We start from the raw sequence: 22,568 nt of genomic DNA on the forward strand, positions 1-22,568 counted from the left end.
CAATCAATTCCCTTTCTTCAAAAGCACATTTCTAAGGAAATAAATGGACAAAATTGCTGTTAAATGGGTTCTCTCTGGCTAGGGGTTAGCTGGGAAAGGGTCTGGGTGATCTCCTGAGTGGCAACATCTGGTGCCTCAGCCATTTCTCTCCAGACACAGCTCAAATTAAGACTCGATGCTGATTTTATGACGTGCCACTGTGCTTATTATTGTTTGCTGTTCTCATTTCTGGCTTCTCATGAGCATGTTAGTGACCGTCCTACAAGAAACAGGGCCAATTTGGGGCTGTCAGCACCCGTGACCCAGCCAGCAGGACCCGTGCAGAGCTGCCATGTTTGCCCTGCTCTGCACCAACAGATGAATTGTGAAGCATCCCATGGTCTGGAGGAGTTCAAGAGCTATTATCCTGAAGCTGTTTATAGCAGATTCACACAGGATTTTGTTAAAAAAGAATCAGATAGGTGGTAATTCAGCAGTGAACCAAGTGACAGCTTGAATCATGTGGGATAGTCAAAGGAGAACCAGAATATGTGTTTATACAAAAATAGCATATTATCCCTTTTTCTTCCACAAATATATGGCAACCAAACACTGCTCTGCTCTCTAGAGGTCATGAACGAATCCTTCCAAGCGTTTTAAGTTTGTTGTTACTCTGCACACCTAAAAAAAAATTGTCACTGTGCTGCACATTTCAGCTGGCATATTTGCTTCAGTGGGGTGTCTCGCAGGGGAAAGCACCCTGGCTTTTGCTGCATTTCCCAGCCACTATGCCTGCTGCCTGCCTTCCCCAAGGCTGACACCTGTCCATCACCTGTCTCCACCCAAAAGAGCCATCTCCATCCTCACAAGTACCCGCAAGGACCTTTTATCAGGCTCAGAGCACACTGCTTTGCACTCATAGGATGCAAAGGACGCTTTGCCCCGTACATCTGCTTTTGCACGGGTCATGGGTAGAAACTCTCTGTCTGGAGTCCCATAGCAATGTGCTGCTGTTTTCTCTGGGTTAATTATTAAAATCAGCCCCATTTTGGAGGTGCTGGCACGCTGTGCCAAGGATGCTTGCCCCGTGTCCTGTTACCAGGATTAATCATTGATCCAACAACGCTCAGGAGCCCCATATAAATTCTGGTTTGGGTTTCCCACTGCTGCTTTTTGCACAGGAAGGGAGAGCAGTGGCGGTGACTGCTGTCCCTGCCGTGGCCACGCTGCACCATGAAGGCGGCTGTCACCCTCCTGCTGCTGCTTTTTGCCACAACCCATGCTGAACACCGAGGTAAGAGCGCTTACCCCTGAAATCCTTGTACTGCCGTGGCTGCAATGGAGTTGTCACCCTGTACTAGACAGGGTCCATGATACCCTGTGTATTAATGTCAGTAAACTCAAAAATGGGGTTTTCCACCCCTGGCTCTTTTTTCCGTATGGAGCTAAGTGAATTGAATGTCTAGGACTGTGCTCTCTGCTCGCAATGAGCAACATTTTGCTTCCTCTGCTGCTCAGCGGGGAAGCATAGACCTGCTAAAAAAACCTAAACAAACAGCCAAACATACGTCTTCAATACTGGATTCTGAAAAAAAAAAAGGAATTCAAGACTTCAAGACACATCTACAGCTAGACACCCTGATGCTCATCCTGGTAGGACGGTCTGCAGGTTTCCCTTCCTTCCAGGGACCATCTCCCTGGTAATGACAGCGACAAATCCTCAAACAATCACAGCAAAGTGCTGTCTGCCCTCTTCATTCCCTCTGCTTCAGAGATGTATTTTTCTCTGCAGAAATGCTAGGATTTGTACCTACTGCTTGTAGCCACAGAGCTCCCTCTTGCTTTTCTATTCCCAGAGCTTTGCTTGGTTACCAGCAGACAAATCCCCCCCAAATGGCCTCTAATTTCATGCTGAAAGCCCCAGAATTACCTTTTTACAAAAACTTCTTCCCCCCACAAGTACAACCTTGCAAAATTATCCTTACCTTTTTTTTTTTTTTCTCCTTACTGAAGCAATTTGACCTTTGGCTGATATAACGGTGTATAACCCTGTGGTTTGGGTAAAATGACCCCATGTCGCATTGGTGGAGGACGGGGCTGACACCCTGCCGAAAAAGCAAAGGGGAAGTGGGCTAAAGCAGAGATTTGGCAGGAGCGTGAGAGATGCAGACAGGAGAACGTAGCTGTGGCTGGGATCCCAAGGGGGGAGTGAGGGGGTTCTTTTCTGGTCCAAAATCCCCAGGGAAGATCATGTCAATATTGCAGCAGAGAGGCCAGCACAGTATCAATGTTTACCCTGACAGTAGCAAAGTCTAAGTGATACCTTTTTTTGCAACAAAAAATCAATACTACGTCTAAGGGATAAAAGAGAGGCTGGGGATGTGTTTGCTGCTGCCTGCTCCTGACCTCCGCAGCCCCAGATAAAAACCAACGCTGTCTGTTTCAGCCATATAGGAATGTCCGTGTGGGTAAGGGCTGAGTGTGCTTGACATTTTCCCGCAACTCTCTCAACTACAGGGAGGGTTCCTCCTTCTCCCCCTTGTTTTGGATGCAAACTGCAGCAGCACAACCCAGGTAACAGAGCCACTTCCCCCAAACGGGCTGGGCAGCGGCAGCATTTTCCCAAGCATTACGGACTACAGCCAGGTCTGACATGAGAGGAGAAGCTATTGCATGCTAAAAAACAGCCCTAAAGTGAATAAGGCAAGATTTCTGTTTTCAGATGAGACCTGTGTGATTTAGGACTGCCAAGAAGGGAAATGAGAATGAGAGTAAAACACAGACATGGTATGAACATCTCTACATAAATATATGGAAAGAAGAGAAACATCATCTCAGCTCCCCAAAACAACATGAAGTACTTAATAATGGTTTTCCCCTGCAAAAGGAGAAATATCTGAATTATATTCTACAGTAGGCTCAATGGAGCTGAGCAGTGCTGGTTTTTTATTTGTTTCTGCAGGGAGAAAGGTCATGTGAATGAGGCACCCACATAAGCAGAATCAGGGAACTGATCCCAAACTCTTCTTTTTCTGCATTTACAGGTAGAGCGTATGTCCGGGACAAAGTATGCCAAGAGTTCAAAACCATGGGGAAGGATGACTTCCGAACCCTGTAGGTACCTCCTACAATATTTACCCTCCCAAATTCAGCATGCAAATTCAGCATATAAGCCAAGACACCCCCCCCCCCAGAATTAAAAAATAGCTTGGAAACTGGCAGATTTATTTGGTCATTTATTCACTCCCTGCATACAAGGGCTCCTATTACTCTAAATGGGCCTACCTACAGGAGAAAAGCTTGTTCCACAATTGAACTCCTCAAAACCAGTTAGGTGGCCAAATAGCAAGGAATCATAAGAGCTGGTGCACATCCCCCTGGCCATGGCAGCCCCAGCCTGAGATCTGCTCCAGGCAGAGACCAGTCACAGTTTTTGAGGACGTGCTGCTGGTTCTTGTGGGACTAACGTTGATGCTCTCCATGTGGTTTTGTTAGAGTGAGTTTCATCAGGCTGATGTTGATGTGGGCTTTTAGGAAACACAGTGAGTTCATCCTCTTGTTGCCTTTGCTCCCAGGACCCTCATTATGAACAGCAGGAAGTTCTCCAATGCCACCTTCGAGGAGATCAGCCACCTCGTGCATGAGATTGTCTCACTGGCAGAGACCTGCTGCACCGATGGCGCTGACCCCTCCTGCTATGATGCTGGGGTAGGTTGACCGCTACCCTCTGTCAGTCCCTAAAACCGTGGACATGTTCAATTTGGTGGAGCAGCCTCCAACCCCAGGCAAGCATCCTTCTCCCTTTCTGCAGTCTTCAGCCCTGTCGGCCAAGTCCTGTGGCCCCGACTCGCCCTTCCCTGCCCACCCAGGGACGGCCGCCTGCTGTGTCCACCATGGCCTGGAGCAGAAGCTGTGCCTGGCTGCCCTGCAGCATCCACCCCGCCAGCTGCCCCACTACATTGAGCCCTCCAACGAGGAACTCTGCCAGGCCTTCAAGAAGGACCCCAAGGACTTTGCTGACAGGTAAGGGCTGGGAGGCTGGGCCAGGCTGGAAGAAGCACTCAGTCTTGCTGGGATGCCAAGCCAAGGCGCACACATGCTGGTCAACATCTGGATAATGACAAAATGTTGATAGCAATCTGGAGGGCTTCTTCATGTTCATCCTGAAGCCCATCCTTTACTTTCTTAGATGGAATATAAAGGTTTCCACCTTTCCTTCACTTAGGGCCACCAAGCTCTCTCCCAATAGTCACCATTTCACTTTGCAAAAGTGCCTTGACCATAAAGAAGCTGTATTAAACACTGCAGCACTCACCAGTGCTGCAGCCAGACTGACTGCTGCTGTCCACGGGGATGAGGAGGTGATAACACCCTACAGCTCACACCACTACATACATCTTGCCCCTATGCCACTGTCCCAAGCAGCAGCACCCATTGCCATGGCTCTTTGCCAACCCTTTTATGGAGCTACCTGTGCATCCAAACAAAAGGTTGGTGTATTCTGTGTTTGGACATGTCACAAGGAAAGGATTTGACAAAATGGATGAGGGATGGAGGTGGCTTCTTCCCCATGCAAGCAGTTAGAAAGGGACATCAGGTGGGTCAATGGCTTGATGTAATAAGCCAGCAGCACAGGAAGGTGCCTGAAAGGCTGACATCCCCAGTACAGCTATAACACCCCAAAAAACACATCTGCAACTGAGTACCTGGTGCTGGGGTGTTTGAGGTCCACCTCTGCCACAGGTTCCTGTACGAGTACGTCAGCAGCTACGGCCAGGCACCCTTGCCTGTGCTCCTGGGCTCCACCAGGAACTTCCTCTCCATGGTCTCCACCTGCTGTATATCCCCAGCACCCACCGTCTGTTTCCTGAAGGAGGTGAGTCTGCTCCCCATGCCCACTTTGCCCTTTTGCTCCTTTGCCCCACAGATGCCCACAGCCATGGGGGTGTCTCAAACTCAGCATTGCTCATCCCCAGCCCAACAGCATGAAGCTTGCTGGGTTGAAATTTTCCGTTTTTCCTCTGCTTTTGCTTCTTCTCAGTTTGGGGGAATTTGAAGTTAAATGACATGGTCTGAATTTCCAGACATGAGCGAAGCTGTTAGGAAATCCACCTGGGTTTTGGTAGGACAATTTTCATGAAGCTCTAATTAGCATCAAAATTCTGCAGAAGTAGTACTGTTGCTTTTTGCAGTAGGTAATAAAAGGAGGCTGAATTACAGGACTGCTCACAGCATAACCAAACAGCAACTCACCAGGCACAATATTTTTTTACCTTGCTATGGAGAGGTGGTGATGGAGAGGTTTCCATTGCACCTGGAGAATATCTCCACCCTACCACCCACTCTATAGCCACATCTTCTTCTTCTTGCAGAAACTGCAAAGAAAAACCCTCTCCCTACTCACACTGATGTCAAACAGGGCTTGCTCCCGCTTCACGGTATATGGGAAGGACAAAGTGAAGTTCAGGTAAAAAGGGGAAATGGTGTTTTCTGGCCTTTAATGCAGGTCAGCAGGGGAGCGCTTTCCCATTTCAGATGGCAGTTCCTTTCTGGTTTTCACCAAGATATATTCCAGCTAAGATGAACGTTACTTCCACAGACCAAGGCTGGTTGTTCTGTGTGGGAGTGCTTGGGTGCTACATGCACGGATGACACACACAGTGTGTAGGAAAGACAAAAAGTGCAAATATAGGAATATTAGAAGTGCTTACGGTCACTATTTAAGTTTGCGGAACAGAGGAACTGAAATCCTTATGTCCCATCTATGCTGTGTCTGCCCAGCTACCTGACCATGCTTGCCCAGAAGATACCAAGTGCTTCATTTGAGGACCTTTCTCCTCTGGCAGAGGACGCGGCCGAGGTGTTCGCCCAGTGCTGCGACTCGGTGGCTGAGGACTGCATGCAGAAGAAGGTAGGGCAGCCCTGAGCCCTCCCCAGGGCTAGAGGGCTCCCCGAGCAGGATGCTGAGCCCCAAGTCCCCTCTGCTCCTCCCTCCACAGTTATCGGAGCACACTGCAAAGGTCTGCGCCGCACTGTCGACCAAAGATGAAAGGTTTGCCGACTGCTGTGCAGGAAAAAACATCATGCAAAACTACTTCTGCATCTCCACCTTGAAACCGGCCACAGCCCCCAAATTGCCTGAGCTGCAGAAGCCGACCAACAAGCACTTGTGTGGTGACAATGGGGCCCTCCATGCCAGAAGGTCAGCGCCCCAGAACCCACTATATCTGGTTTTCTCACCCTCCTTCTCATTACACAACTTAATAATTACTAGGACTTTTCTCATGGTAGCCCCAAGAGACCCACACGCCATGAGGAGAAGGGCTTGGAAGCGTAGGGTGTGCATCGCTGCCGCATCCAAGAGCTGGCAACTTCACAGCCAATACTAAATATTAACTTGTTTTCCCTGCTCCACTTCAGGTACATGTTTGAACTGTCACGGAGGCACACCAATATCCCTGATGTCTTCCTTGGCAAACTGTACGATGCATCTGAAAACGTCATCAGGGAGTGCTGCTCTGCCAAGGATGCCTCTGCCTGCCTTGACAGCAAGGTGACCGGGAGGGACACCTCTGTTTTACACACCATTAAACTCCCTTGTCATTGCACACTGCCTCCCTCTCCAGCTCCTGCATCCCCCAAAACCCTCCACAGAGGCTTTTTCCAGTCCTGGTTGTAGAAATCCCCTTCTTTTATGCCACACAGCGACAGCAAGTGGGAGGAGAGCTGCCCACCTTCCTGGAAAACGCCAACCAGTTCTGTGGACAGTACAATGAGATGAATTTCCTCGACTTCAAGAAGAGGTAAGAGCTCATCACCCTCTGTTGGTGCTCCCAGAAACTCATATTTAAAATTTGGCTAAGTCTTTGTCCTTGAAACCTGGCTGTACAAGCTGCACTTCTCCCGTGGCATCAGGGAAGCATTTCCTCAGATGATGCCATCAGAATTTGGCAAGGTGTGCATTGTCTGCACCATGGTCTGGAGGTTGAACACAGCCAAGTCCCTACAAAAGCCCACCCCACATTGACACATCTTCCCCTCTGGCCCCAAACTGTAGGCTGAGGGACAGCATGAAGCAGACTGTGCCAGAAACCAGCCCTGAGCTGCTGACACAGCTGGTGGATCAGAGAGCTGATTTCGCTTCCACGTGCTGCCCAGCAAACTCGCCATCGCTTCATTGTGCTGCACAGGTAGGGCAGTATCTCCCACTACCCCACATCACATAGAAGGCAGTCACCTGCCCCAGGCTCATCAAGCCTCATTTCCTTTGCCCTGCTTGCAGGTGACCGCATACCTGGAAAGTGCATGCAAGCAGGGTTCCTGTGTGCTGATTTAGGTGTGGAACAGCAAAAAAACAAGGCGGGGGGTCCCACTGGAGGATGTGAAATGCTGCTGTTTCCCAAACCAGGAGGGGAAGGAAGCATCCAGCTTGTATCCTCCCCAGCTGATACATCACTGCAGCCATAATAAAGATACTAAAAAAAAAAAAAAAGAAAAAGAAAAAAGGATCTTCACCCTGGGGAACACCCAAACCTTGCTTTCTGTGTGGTCACATTGGGGCAGAGCATGGAGGATGGAGGGGGGCCAGGAGTGGTGGGTCAGATAGTAGGTGGGAAGGGGAGGTCCCAGCTCTGGCTGTGGGAGCCAATTTTCTAAATCATTAGTCAGGAAAACCTAAATCACACATCAAGCACTCACACAGATGGGGTTGCTCTCTCTGGGTGTTTGGACATTCAGTCAGCCAGAGTCATGAGCCCATCCTCTGTGATGGGACTTTTGGGGCCCTCTGCATTAAGGCAGAAATAAAAAGCCCTAATTTCACTGGTTTGTACTCCAAGACCCTCATCCTTCTGGCTCCCTGCTAGCATTTACCCCCCAGAGCCTTCCTGCATGCCTGAAAGCAGGTTCACAGCTCTGCCCTGCAAAGCACAGGGTCAGTTTTTGGGGAGTGCAGGAGAAAACAGTCAGGAGAGAGAGGCAGCAACATCTCAAGACAAGTTTGCTAGTCAAAATAAAAACAAAAAATGTTCAGTAGCACTCCAAGAGATGGCGCCTGTAACCCAGGGAAATGAGTGATGCACTGTGCTTGCAAAATCTAATAAGGAACATGAACATAATTTAGACTGTTGTGAAACAGGTTAGTTTTATCTTAGTGATTGTGTGTTGTTGCACTAGTTGGCCTAGGCCCTGCTGCTCCCCAAAGCAGGCAGAGCGGTGCTGCTCCCAGCACCCCCAAAAACAGACCTGCACAAAGCTGTCTGACTAGGCCCCACGTATATCTCCATTCTGGAAAGTCCCCCTTGCCACCCCCTCTGTACCTTCCCATAAAGCACTTTTAAAATGGTGAAAGAACTCCTCCTTCCCAGTGCTACCAGTGATGTGAAAAAAACAAATTTTATTATTTTTTTGACTGGAGGGGTGGAAAAAGAGGCTAGGCAGATGAATGAAAAGTAGATATACCAACAAAAATAAACATACAAAAAGCTCCAAGTGCAAACCTAGGCTGTGCTGGATAACGTCCAGCTTTGCAAGATATTGCAACCATACATCACAGAGCTGAGCTTACTTGCAGAAACAACATTTTTCTTGACAAGACTTGGTACTAGCAAATTTCCTGTGGATTTAAGGAAATGGACTACATTGAGGACAACCCTGTGGTCACTTCACAGTGGTTTTAATCATGGGCCTCCGAGCCCTCCATGCGTAAAGATTATTCTCTTTTTCTGTGTGCATGTCCTTCCACAAACCTTTGCTGAAGTGGGTTAAGAAGGTATTGCCCTATCCTTGTCAGTTCCAGGTTAGAATCTCCTGCCCACAAGGGAGCCTCTGGTAAACAGCTCTATCCCTTCATAATCCCACTTTTTTGGTGCCAGGAAGAGGTTTTAACAGTTGGTGATGTGACTACTTTTAAAGACTAGTTTTAAAGGTTTTCAACACGAGCCTCAGCACTCCCTTAGCAAAGTGAGCGCTTTCCTTTGCCAGACACCATGTGAGTGATGCTGTGCCTCCCTAAAGAAGCTGGATGCCATTCCAGCCCACACCATGAGGCCGTAGTGGGGCAAGGAAGCCACAGTGGGGCAGTAAGGAGCGCTGGGGCACAGCCCCTGTGGCAGCAACACCCGATGGTGTCCTCAGGGAGGACATTATGGGGTCCTGTGGCCGCCATTTTGGGGCTCAGTGGCCACCATTTTGGAGCCCGACAGATGCCATTTGGGGCTGGAAGCATCGAAGGGACAAACAGGACGGTGGTTGTAAGTCACGCCTTCTCCTCTCTCGCCCTTAGTTTCAGCCCTGTTTTCTCACAGGTTGAGCACCAAAACAACTTTCCCGTGCTCTGAAATGTGTGCAGCTTGCGGGGAGCGCTGGGGAGAGCAAGGTTTGGGATGGGAAACACTGGTGTTTTTTTTAGCACTGCTCTTCCTCACTGGAGGGGAGGGGGAGAGCAGCCTCAGAACGACATTTAAAAAAAGCAAACCCATGCCTTCGTGCCGTCTCCTAGCGTCTTTCAGGAGCAACATCAGCCTGGCATGAGGTGCCCCTCCCAACGTTTTCTTTGTGGTGATTGAAAATTAACATTTCTGCTTGGTGCGACCACCCGATGTCAAGGTCTGCCATGCCCACCACACTGTGGGGTATGTTTCCCCATGTAGCAAGTGGGTGCAGATGGAGCAAAATCGTGCCAAAAAAGCTTCACCCCATTACTTTGCCAAGCGATTTTTTTTCCCCCTCTGATCCCTTTGCAGAAAAGCCACCACACGTGCTGTCTAGGAACCTTCACGGAGCACAGAGCAGAGGTGGACTTCGCAGTATGACCCCAAATCAATCCCAGGGATTACTGAGGTATGTTCCCCTTCTTGCTTCATAAACACCATCTGCTAGAGGTTCCTCAAGGCTTTTCTGGCCTCCTGCAAGGGTGTCCTACCAGGTTGCACCCACACAGACTGGCACATTGGCTGAAACTAGTTTACCTTTACACATGGCAGTTTTCCACTCCATATTCATCATCCTTGCTGCAGCACCTGCCTGCACCTTTATTCTGACTGGAAATTTAACTAGCATGGCAAGTAAATAGCATGGTTTTAATCATAGTGACTAAACTCTGTACACTATTTTGTAGCCAAAATATATATTTACATATTTAACTAATTTCTAATACTGTTGTCTAGGGAAAAAAAAAAGGTGGTTAATTGTAAGGAGAACTAGCATTTATTTCTGCACGACTGAAAGCTTTCCAAATGCCTCTTCTGTTTTATAGTTTAAATGATCGATTAGTTACCTTTCTGTACCCTGAGGTATTAGCTTAAAGGCTGGGTAGTGGCTGAGAGTTTTCATTGCTTTCTTGTTACCTATAAACACAAGTGGTGGCAGAGCTGGGTCATACAGTAATTGTGAGGCAACATCACTATTGCATAAGGAATTAAAGTACAGAAAGGCAATGTCAGCCCCTCCTTTTGCGCTAGGTATCGTGGTCAGTGACCTGCACAGCATGTGAACCATTTTACTGATGTAGTCACACATCTTTTATTGATAGGCTTTGGTTGGGAATAGGGGAAAGAAGGAACGTTTACCTCAGAGTCCAAATGCATATCAAACAGTCCTTGCAAAGAGCAGAGGCCCTGGCTGCCGTTTTCAGGGAAACAAAACTTTGCCAGTAACAAAACTCATGTTTCCAGGGAACCTCTGGTCTCTTAATGCAAGCTCACCTTAAAAAATACTGTGCGTGAGACTAATGGCCTCATATTACAGAGGCAGAGAAAGTTCACAGCACCTTATTAATCTGCCATAGAAAGTACCCATCTAGACATAAAAGTCAGGCTATCTATTTCCTCACAGTAACCTTGAAGTAATTCAATGCCTTCTGCTTGGTCCTCTTGTTATGTAGACATTTGGTAATCCCCTTTGGCCTTTTCTGTCTAAAAGTCAAAAGAAGGCTTCAGAATATTGAATGCCGGACTTCAGCTGCACCAGCAGATCTGTCTGAACTCTCCATGGGTGTACCCCTACCTGCCAGTCTCCTTGGTAAAACAAAATAGCTGAAGTCTGTTCCCCATGTGTCACACGATGGGGGCCCTTCTGCCTTGAAAGGAGTGAAAGTTGAGCTGCTTCACTGCTTTTTACATGCCATCTAGCTAACGTGGCTGTACAATAAATGGGCCGCAGTAAAGTGAGGAACTCCCTAACCAGAAGGCTGTTCTCCTTCCTGCAAAAACATACCGTGCAACGCAAAACAGTACAGCACCCCCAAATCATGCTTGTATGCTTTCCATTTCTACCATGTCACCTCTAATCCTAAAGTCAATTCTGGTCTGAGTTTCAAGACTTTGCCAGAGCTCCGCAACAATATGCCTATGCACATTTTTCATGGCAAGCCTGCAAGCCAGCCCAGTTAAGGATTTTGGGCCACTTTTCTTCTGTTTTAAGTTTTGTCCTGTACCTCTCTTTAACTCAGAAATGATTATATTCACGGCACCTCCACCTCACATTCTTCACCTACAAAAGCAGCTGTTATTCCAAGCAAAGCAGCCTGGAAGTGAAATATATACCTCTTCAATCAGTTGTTACCAACACTTTGCTACATGGTAACCTCTGTTAACTTGGGGTTTCCTCTGTCCAGGTGTAGGCATCCTGTGAATATGGTAACACATGCCATGTTTTTTCTGGGTGCCATTACATGGAAAAGTTCAATGGTAGAGCAGGAAGGATGTACATACCAAAGTGACACTAGCTACTGAGAAGTGACCTACAGCAAGTCACTGTAATATGCATCTATAACTGCTGATGAGAGATGAGAGACTTACATGTGCACTGAAAAGAGAAAAATGATTGTTTTGGAAAGTCATTTTTAGGGGCTCTCAGCCTGGTATGGCCTAATAGGGACTGTGAAGAGTAAATGAGTGACCCATGCTATATCTCCTTGTGTGTGCCTGTCTGTCTCTCCCACAATTTTTATACACACACACACACATATATATGCATGTGTGTATGTTTTAAGCACTAACATAAAAGTTTTGGGGAAATGACAGTGGTGAACAGTGTGGGAAGGCAAAGGAGTCAGTGCTAGATCAAAGACCATATTAATGTGTGGTAATTACAAAATAACTGCAACAAGCAGAAAATCAGATGTCCTAGGTCAGCATGACATTACCAATGAAAAAAACTGCAGGTCAGCCTAACAGGCAGACGCAGAGGAGCTCGGTATGGTAAAGGCGACGTTCCCAAACGTGACAAGATTAAGCTGTCATCCCATATTCTGGACTGGGCCCAGAAAGGTTACGCTGACCCACTGGACGCAGAGAAGATGGAAGGTATTTTGAGGTGACTCCTTCAGCATCAGGGATGTATCTTCACAGCAGAAATGTTCTGCACCTCATTTCCCTAAGCCCATCACAGAGAGAAGTAGTTATGGTCTCTAAGATGCCTGTAGTGGTGGCTGCTGGGCCACCAGACAACACACAGACATTGGACTTACAAGGTGTAAGAAATGCTCCTTCAGTATGGTACCGCATGCACATTGTCAACAATTTATTTTGATTGTAAAGGAGTTGAAGTCTCATCTCCATCCTCAGGGAATACTGTGGCTCAATAAAATCACAACTGTATGATGCGTCATATCCTTTGCCTCTTTTAAGGAATGAAACCATATAGGTTTGGCAATACTATAGAAAAGCGTACCTGCTCTGAGTAGAGGTTTTCATTCATATTTCAGTTGGCTCTATTAAAATAATCCGTGGTACTTTCAACTGCTACTAAAATCTCTCAAAGAGGGGAAAACATACAGTCATTATTACTGTTTCTGCTCTTCTCACAAGAACAAACTTACATGAAAACTGGAGTAGAGAACACAAACAACACTGACTTAATAAGAATTTATCACACTTTTTTTTTTTTTTTTTTTTTGCTTTTCACAAGTATTTTCATTCTGAAATTAATTTATTACAAACAGGGATAAAATTCACAAGCTATCCTGTTCAGAAAATGTTGTTATAAGTATTTGAACAAGTATCAAGGGCCTTCTGATTAAATAGACGAGATCTGAGACACAATTACATTAAAAGACAAGCAAGCAAACCTGCTGATCCCAGTCACTCAGCTTGAAGAACAACCACTATGCAATATGAAATACAGAGCAAGGCTGAACTCCACAATATTCAAAGAACAACAAAGCAAATCAAACACTGATGTCTCTAACAGAAGACAGAGGATTAGGTCCGGTGTTATGTGTTTCATGCATATTTAATCCATAGATTAGATTTTAAAATCAACTGTGGAAATCAGGAGAATCTACCAGGAAACTCAATATTTCAGGCTTCTCCAGCACGATGTTCATATATATAAACTGAGGAAGCACTGCTATTCCCCAAAACTCACGCAAGAATGAAAAACACCCAACATATTTTAGATTATAGTCCCACATGTTTGGTTTCCTACCCCTCCCCTCCAAGAGAAGCACAAGCAACATGAGGTTGTATTTGTGTAATGCATTGTACACAGTGCCCTGTGTTTGCTACAAAAGACAAACATTTTTGTCTTTTCCTTGCAATTGGTTTGCGATGGTCAAGTGGCTTCTCCCTATCCCCAATGTAACATTTGGAAATACAGAGTAGAGCAGCAAAGCCACGGAAGATGCACAGTTCAGCCATTAAATCACTTGTGTAATCACTCCCCTTGTGTGTATAACATTTTACCTCCTGACAAGTTTGCCAAGTGTCTGCATATCTGTGATTTGTGACTGCCTTGTGTGCACCAGCTGTAACGTACCCTGCTTGGAAGGAACGTACCCTGCTTGGAAACCACTCTTGGAATTGATCAATCAAATTCTCAGGTGCCATTTTCTTAATTTTACTGATATACAGACCACTTAACTGCTTCTTTCCTTTCTGCTGCAATTAGTGGACTGCCTGGCTTAGAAGAGTTACACAGTTTACAGTGAAACGTCTTTTAAACATATTGGTCTGGAATTGTGAAGTGATACTATGCTCTCGAACAGCTGTCCTGATAATGGGAGCCTTAACAGAAGAGAAATCAGCAGTCTAAACGAGAAGGGAAACCCCTATATTCCTTGAGGAAACTAAGAACAGAGGTGTGCCTCTCTTTTTCCTAAGAAAAGGGTGCCCATACATGTCTGTGTGGTGTTGTACACACTTGTTGCCATTGCTCAGCCAGTAACACAGAAACAGAAAGCAGATGTTTCCCACTGCTATGTCTGCAGTGGTCAAATCCATGAGATCATAGACAAATACATAACTGTGGGATATTGCCCTGTGTACTTCAGAGATTTTTTAACCCCCAAAAACATGGAAACCCTTTCACTTCCCATCTCCTGCAGCTGTCATTCACTGTATTTCCTGAAACTGCACAGCTAAGTTAAAAAAATAACCTGTACTGAAATGTGTTTTTCCCGTTTAAGCAACAAAGCAGCAGGCTGTGCAGACCCACTGTGGATCCTGGGGGGTGTCTAAATGCCCTAACACCACAGAGCAGCTCTTACTACTGACTGTGGGCTGCCTGATCCCCAAAGACACTCCTTAGAGCCCAGCACCAACAGCTCAACCCAAGGACTGAGAGAGATGGAAATGACATGGAAGAGAGATAAGACTTTGAACAGGAAAGACTTGGAGGATCGGTAGCTGTCAGTAGTATCCTCTCAGCCATTGCTGAGATCTCCTGTGCTGTGCTGAGCCCTTCTGGGGATCTCACCCACAAAGCCTACTTTTTCTGTTCAGGCTTTGATAGCTCCTGTTGTTTCATGTCTGCATTTCACTTGCATCACAAGAACCATTCAAGCAAATTTCAGAGCTATGCTTTTCAGCTGGTCATCAGGTGATTGTTTATAAACATAGCAGAAATCTGAATAGAGTTGATGTGCATCATCTGCTACCTGTATTGGATTTCTCTGCCATTTGTAGGAGGCCAAGTTTTCAGATGCAGGACATAAGTCAAAAGCAAGAAAAATTACCCACCAAAAGTGCTTCTGTGACAGAGAAGTACCTCTGGGAAGAAACCCAGTTTAAGACAGAAGACAGCACAATTACCAGCATATCCTGTAAGACTTTAGAGTAGATTGTTTTGAAGACTATTTAATTTCAAACATTATGAGTTTGGGGAATTGACCATCCCATCCCTGTAAGATGTTGTCGTTAAGCGTGGCAGAAAAATGTTGTGGTTTTTTGTTTGTTTGTTTGTTTTTTTAAACTCAGAAGTATGGAGCGCACTGGGCCATAATGGCCCATACACTGACCTCAGGAGGAATCCTGCTAGAGAGACAAAATACCTGACACACCAAAAGCAGCTCCTAAAATAGAGGAACCTTTCAAAAGATAGCAAGCCCCATTAAAATACCTCAGACCCTTCTACCACAAAATCATGCAGCTGGTCCTCACCAGCTCTCAGTGCTGGTGACCTGTATCTTCATCTACTTATTGCCTTCACTCATGCACTCTCCACATGGCATTGGGCATTGCCCAGGACGCAGGGCCACTGCCATGGAGATAGGGTGACAACAAAAATGAAAACACAAGGGTCACAGCAAGTGACTTCAGACTGGAAGCGGCTGCAAGCCTCCACCTAGGTTACTGCAATCTGTACCTTCAGGCACCGTGACTCCTGCCTGGAGCAGAGCTGTCGCCACGCTAGCCTGAACATACACACCTTTTTCTTCCAGCCGGGGACTTTCTACAACATTCTCCAGTCATTTCTTGCAACACAAGTTAGTGTTTAACAGGCCGAAGTCTAGCCTTACAGTGGCAGGCAAAAAGGTCACTGAACTGGCTTCACTAGGAAAAAATAATGCAAGAGCCAGCCTTTCACTTAGATGTGCTGAAGTGAAGTGGGATGTTTAATTTTAAAAAGCGGTGAGAAATCTCTCAAGCTTTCAGTTTATCGTGGACACTTGCCACAGAGAGAAAATACTGTCATTGTGACCGACTGTGAATAGCCAAAATAGTGTAAAGATGAGGAGTGAATGAAGAAAGATTGAGAACAAGTCCCTTGGTGCCAGATATCAGACTTCCTAGTTTGTTTTTTTTTGTTTCTTTTGTTTCCTTCAGAGAAATATCCCCACACAGCGGTCCCATCATTACGTGCCATCACAAAATACCCAAGACCTCATTGCCTGTCTTACTGAGTGGATTTTCAGCTTATGTAAAATAAGCTTCTCTCTCTCTCTCTCTCTTTGAGGTTGTGCTTGCAAGAGGATTAATTTTTTTTTTGAAATGCTGGGGTATTAGAAATTAGAAATTAACTTCTCTGCTGAAACCAGACAGGCTGGCAGACACACATCTGTTCTTAACAAAAGGAGAGGAGGATGCGAGGGAGACCCTTCATACAGTCAGTGCTAAATTGCACTAGTGTATTAGAGGCACTTACTGAAAAGCTGAAAAGGCCACATTTCCTCTTGAAGTGTGCTGACAGCTCTGTTTTTATGAACCTTGTTTAGGAGAGGTTTGTTTGTTTGTTTATTTGGTTGATTTTTGCATTTAAACCAAACATATTTCAAATCCTCTGAAGTCCCTGTAAAGCATAAGAGGTTCCCCAAGTTAGAACGGTTAACCTAAGTAAATTATGCTTGCACAAGGCTTCCAATACCATAACTAGCCATAAAAAACAACAAAACAAAACAGCAACTATAAAAGCAGGGAAACATGGAAATGGTTCCTTCACACAGCATTTCACTGGCCAGCCACTGGCAGAAAGCCCTTGTAGTGCCTCCGCTGTTAGGGGAAGCAGAGCCTCAGCTCCATCCAAAGACCCAGCCCAGCAGCTGCCTTTGCAGCCTGCTTGGACAGACACCAAACACATGCTATTTTCAGCCCAACATGGGAAGCAAGTTCCAACATCCAGGCTTTCTTGCAGGGCACATCTCTGCCAGCGCCTCTGTCCCACGTCCCGCTCCCTGCCTGCTCTCATGTCCCGTGTCCTTCCTGAGGAAGAGAGTTCAGGTCAACTTAAAAAAGACAGATTCCCAATTTCATCCTTGAATCCAGTAAGACACTCGTTTTTGAGGCATTATGAATAGTGTGCTCTGATGACATCTTGGGATGTACACACATCCCTGGCATTTGTTGGCCTATGAAACCTTACACATCAGCTCTTTAGCAGAACTTAATTCAAGGTGCTAATCTAGCAGATCTTTAAGTTCTTCACTCTTTCTCTTTTTTCCTAACAGCACCTTTCAGTCCTTCTTCCTGCTGTGATGCTTCACCCCTTGCCATTATTTTCTTTTTGTACTTTTTCTACCATTCCCAGGCATGCATAGGTGAGGGAGGGGACCACTTTTTGCATTATTTTGAGTTTCTGTACACTGCTGGAAGGGCTAAGTGCCTTCTGGTGCTCCTTTTCTTCACATTTCAGTTTTTCCTGGAGGAAAGTGTCATTCTTTGCTGGTTGGAAAGGACGCAGGAATGACAGCATAGAGCCAATATCCCCTTACCGGAAACAAACACGTTTTCATGCAACATGTGTACAAAGTCCTTGTGGTCCTGCCCAGACAAGTTTTCCACTGAAACACTGATGGTGAGGCAGACAGGAGCATGCAAAATACTCATTCACCAATTTAGGCATCCCATGGCCAGCAAAAGGAGTTCAGAGACACTGAACAGTTCAGTCAGCCCTTAAATCACTTAAGACCCTTATCTGTAAGGTGACAGGTGCCATATTTCTTAGTGTGTCATTTTGCATTTAAATCCTTTCTGTTTATTCTGTGCTTCAAACTTGCATGTGACTGGGTCAGCAGAGAGGAATGGGATCCTGTTAACCATTTGTCTGCAAATGCATTTACCTCTCTCCTGAGAAAGCTGGGTTGATTGGCAAAGGCTAACTAGAAAGCATAAATACTGTATTTACTCATCATTTTCTAGGGCCAGGTTTCTTGACGTCAGCACCAAGGGTTTGTGAGGTCAAGATCTTATATCGTGGGTTTGCGCAGAGGTATGAAGATTCAAAATCACATGGAAGCTATTTTTGAGTGCCCTGCAACCCCTGCTGCATCATTTAATATGTAAAATGTTAGTGAGGTAAGAACTGGACCACATTGACTCATGTGGCTAAAGCTAACACGTCCTGCTTTCACAGCTGGGAAACCGCGTGCATTTTGTTTGTGCAAGGAGATCCATGTCCATCCTAACAACAACTTCTGGGCTTGCGTGTGCAATTTAAATAATAAGCATATTCAGGGAAACAGCTGAGAGCGCTGAAATACTGTTTCAGCCCGCCTGAGAAAAAGGAAATCAGGAGGTTGCATTCATGATGCAGGAACTGGGGAATTTCCAGCAGCTAAGCTTGCTGCCTTCGTTGGCTTTGGGCTTACTTGGTGATAAATTGGTAAAGGCAGGTGTATATATATACTCAGGGCTACTTTAAGGGGAGCCTAGTTCTCTAAAGGGCTTTTCTACACATGGTGACTCAGAATAAATAATCTAAATTAATTATGCCACAGCTGTAAAGTAGTTCAGAGATACTGAATGAAAACTCTGTAACAACATTCTCACTTCCTTAGAACAGACCTGACATTCACTTGATTTACCAAGGACTTAAGTGTACAACCAAATAAACAAAACACGTGAACATGCAAGTTCCTGAAGCCTCAGTCTGAACAATCAGAAACATGACACAAGCTAGATGTCAGGGGGGAGGGTGCTGGGAAGTGACTGTGTATTTGGCATCAGCAGTTTACAGCATCTATTTGTACCTGTGTTTGAGACCTGCCTCCAATGTTTGAGTCGAAGGTAAGTACCTGAAAACACACCCATTCTCCTTTACAGGTGGTCTGAATTTGCAGGGAGGGGTGTGTTTTAAAGTCTGCAAGAATGAATCCACCACACTCGGTATTCAAGGTTTTGGCTGGGTTTAGGAAAACATTTTGATGCTGTCTTCCAGTTGGCAGATCTCACAGGAGGCTTTCACATGCTTGACAAAGGTTTCAGCAGGGTCAGGCTGTGGATCATGAAAACTGTGACCCTGATGCTGCCTTTGGTCCTGATTCGGGAGCTGTGAAACCAGGGAGTAAACACTGCTCTGCCTGGCTTCCCTGTGCTAACAGGGATGTTGAAATGCCAGATTTGGAGAGAAGTCTTAAATGGGCAGGAAAAAAACGTAAACAAGAACAAGTCGTCTTTCTTTGCTGAACCTCCCCTGCCTACTAAGTGCTATTTATGGGTGAGGAAAATCGTGTAAAATCAGATAACAAAAAAAAGCAGTGGGTGAATCACCATGAGGAGTGCAGAGCCATGAAGATCCGTCTTCAAGGATCAGGTTCACGATGACAAAGTGCATCATTTGTCAGTTATTAGCACTGGTACAGTTTGCATGCTTTTAATTCTAATCTGTTCTCAAAGTAGACAACGTATTTACAAGGACAAGAACTTTCAAGTGATCTTTGTTCCTTACCCCTATGTAACGGCTTACACAAACCTGCCTGCACACACTGGCTTTGGCTCTTGCAAAACAAGTATTCATCTCCAAGCTGCCACTGTTGCGTATGCAAACGCAGTGACTGCATAAGCAAAAGCAGTCATCCAAGCAAGGCATTGCCTTTGCTCCAGCATTTCAGACAGCACCAGAGCTATGCTGACGAAGAACCCTTGCTGTGTGTGAAATTGGAGGTTACTGTGCAGCCCCCTTGAAACACAGCAAACTGCACGTGCACACAAAGAAAAATAGGTTGTTGAAATTCAGTTACTGAAGTTTGCAGTGAGAACCTGAGACTTTTAGCTGGTACAAGTCAGAATAGCTTCACCAAAATCAGGAGGACTACGATAACTATTTTTGGTCTTTATAAGCCTCAGAGATAATTCAGAGAGCATGACTGGATGCTCTTTAAATATTGTTACTCATGGTTTTTGCTGAAGAATCAGGAATCTCTCAGAAATACATGACATAGACAGTTTCCAAAGAAATAAGCATAGAAACGTTTGGCTCAAATCGCTTCTTCATTGGCCTTAAATCAGAGATGCTGATTTCTCCGCTACATTTCTTACTGAGGACTAAATGGAAAGATGAAAGCTTAGGAGAAAATCTGTGAAAATAGTGATATAAACCAGGGCTGACTTACTGGTGTTGGTATCCAACATCCCAACAGAGACTAAAATCCAGTCTGTGGCCCTCCACATGCAATGGGGTTTCTCCCATATCTTCTGCGGAAGAAACTAATCAGACGAAAGGGCATATAAAATCAATGGAGAAACTATTTGCCACCAGCATTGGGTGAAGTCACTGAATAAAAGTTCACCTCCAGAGATCTCGGGACCAAAAGCTAACCTATGGCTCTGTGCAGCTAGCATTACAACTGTGTAAGCAATGACTGCTTACTTTTATGGTTGTGGTACTCAGTTCAGAATTACATCCACACTCTTCTAGGCACTGGTTAAACATACAGGAAGACATAATCTCTGTGTCAGTGTTTACAGTACAAGTGGGTAAGGAGGAAACCATACAGATAACCTGTCAAGCACTGGTCAAAGGTGTCTGTTTTAATCTGGACTTCTTTTCCCCCACCCTCTCCACCAGTACTCATGCATCCGCTCCGCCAGGCAACACTACAACACAACAGGCTCCCTCGCAGCTGAGCAGAGCTGACCTCCGCATTGCATGGGCTGCTGGCACCGCTCTGTGCCTCTGCCTCCTCCTTGCCTTTCCCCTGTGTAAGTCATCACACCGAAAGCCCTCAAAATAACGTTGCCTCCCAGGCCGACAAAAGACAGCCATTCATTTCTGTGCCTAAGCTAGTTTCGCTCAGAAATGTTACATTAATTTTAAATACCTTCATATGCTGCCTTCTGCAACATGCAGTATGTCAGGAACTGGTTTTAGCACTCTTGCATTTTACTTATCTGCAACCTGGACAGGCTCACCTGGGCTGCTAAATGCAATTTATTTTAGAGTGCAGTGCTCAGTGCAGTTCCCCTCCCTGCACTAGAGCCTGTAGAGCATCCTGAAGATACTCAAGAGCTGACATAATTGGTTAAGTGATTTCCATAGGAAAAAAAAATCTTGGCCTCCCACCTTTGACCGTGATGATCTTGGATAGCAAATTTATTGAAGGACTTTGCAATGCAAGTGCTCGGACTTGCTTGGCACTGAAACTCTGAACTCCTGCTGACCTGCTTGCAGGGCCTTGCACAGAGGGTACTGGCTACACACACAGCACTCTGCTCTTACTTTGTTGCAGATAAGGGACATTTACTTGTTGGTTGTGGTGGCATTATCGTACTTCATTTAGGATATTGAAGGCCAAAATGCGTTCCTCAATATTTCAACACAGTGTTCATTCCTCCCTTCCCCTGGGCATCACTGGGTCTTTTGCTGGAACAGAAGAGAGTGCAACTGCTCCCTTCCCCATCTCTTGGCAGCATCATATACAGAAAGCAAATGCTCAGTAGCACAAGGACTGTTTTTATTTTGTGTTTGTATGGTCTCCATTGCAACGAAGTGCAGGCCTGTCACTTGGTGCCTGAGCACTATTCCTGCATATCAAACAGCCTGCAGAGCCTGGTGCAGGACTGCACAGCTGCCCTCTGCTGCCCACATGTACTGGCTTTCGGGTAGCCAAGACCTTGAAACCCTGCTAGAAATAGAGTGGGGCCACACCCCGACGCTGCCTTGTGTGCTACCCAAACCTGCCCATGGGGACAGGCACCAAATGTCAAACCTGAGCCTGCCTGTGTCCAAAAACCTACAGACCAGCAGCAGCGGCACCTTGGGCAGGTCACAACAGGGAAGGAGCCTCATACCCTAAAAGATGCATGCAGTAATGTTTCAATATTGTTTTCAGGGGAAGAAGTGTGATAACTTCCTTTTGTGATCAAGGAACTTGTTAGTTCATCAGAGAAATAAATAACCCTTATAAAAGCATCAGTACTCAGTTGTAAAACGTGCTTGGGAAGTGTGGCAGCACCTGGCAAGTATCTCTAACCTGGGATTTCACCTTGTTGCATTACGGCGGCAAAAAATTGACATTGAGACATCTGTTCAACCTACTCGTCACCACGTTCATTTCTGTTTCATAGTGCTTTTTGTACTTGTTTTCCAGAAGAAATAACAGGTGTTTTTACCACTTCAGCTGGGGATGAAAGACTCAAATCTAATTCATATACTTTGTACTGCTGGCAAAATCTTTTACCTCTATCATACCTCACTATACGTAGATAAATTTCTACTTTAGCTTCTTGCTCCTGGTGGTATCCAAGATCTCTTGTCACAAGATACTTGGCACAAATCACAATGATTACCACACATTTAGGTCCTGGCTAGACAGGGTTGTCATAAGAAATTATGAATGCACTCTTAAAAGGTGTTTGGTTTCAGCTGTGGAGTGTTAGTAACCAGTTTGAGCTTACACTCCTTTCTTTCCCTTTGCTTTACATGGAATTGAGGCTGCTACAAGGAGGGGGCAATGAAAGCTGATACCCCTGCCGGGCCTTCGAAGGAGTCACTAAGCCCTGGCAGCCCAAGCTGACAGTACGCCCACAGCCCTGCAACCGAAACAACCTTTTGTCTCAGCCTTCAGTAGTTTCAGCATCACATTTGTATCTGTCAAATTCAAGAGGCATGTGGTAACAGCTAAAGATTAGAGTGACCTTCTGTGTTTCCAAGAA

General features: G+C 45.8%; 1 protein-coding gene across 1 annotated transcript; it reads left to right on the forward strand.

Moving 5' to 3' along the window:
- The first annotated feature begins 1,212 nt into the window (after positions 1-1,212).
- On the forward strand, positions 1,213-7,315 carry GC (GC vitamin D binding protein). The gene is made up of 12 exons (XM_035541376.1): positions 1,213-1,273; positions 3,024-3,093; positions 3,555-3,687; positions 3,791-4,002; positions 4,723-4,855; positions 5,352-5,446; positions 5,761-5,890; positions 5,979-6,181; positions 6,400-6,532; positions 6,685-6,782; positions 7,037-7,169; positions 7,262-7,315. Exons 1-12 carry the CDS (start codon positions 1,213-1,215, stop codon positions 7,313-7,315), a joined length of 1,455 nt encoding a protein of 484 aa, XP_035397269.1.
- Positions 7,316-22,568: the final 15,253 nt, after the last annotated feature.

Source organism: Cygnus atratus, chromosome 4 (assembly GCF_013377495.2).
Source record: "Cygnus atratus isolate AKBS03 ecotype Queensland, Australia chromosome 4, CAtr_DNAZoo_HiC_assembly, whole genome shotgun sequence".
NCBI lineage: Eukaryota > Metazoa > Chordata > Aves > Anseriformes > Anatidae > Cygnus > Cygnus atratus.

Coding starts and splice junctions, on each gene's coding strand:
- GC (XM_035541376.1), top strand. CDS start 1,213: ATGAAGGCGGCTGTCACCCTCCTGCTGCTGCTTTTTGCCACAACCCAT. Junction 1,274..3,023: donor AACCCATGCTGAACACCGAG/GTAAGAGCGCTT, acceptor CTGCATTTACAG/GTAGAGCGTATGTCCGGGAC. Junction 4,856..5,351: donor CCGTCTGTTTCCTGAAGGAG/GTGAGTCTGCTC, acceptor TTCTTCTTGCAG/AAACTGCAAAGAAAAACCCT.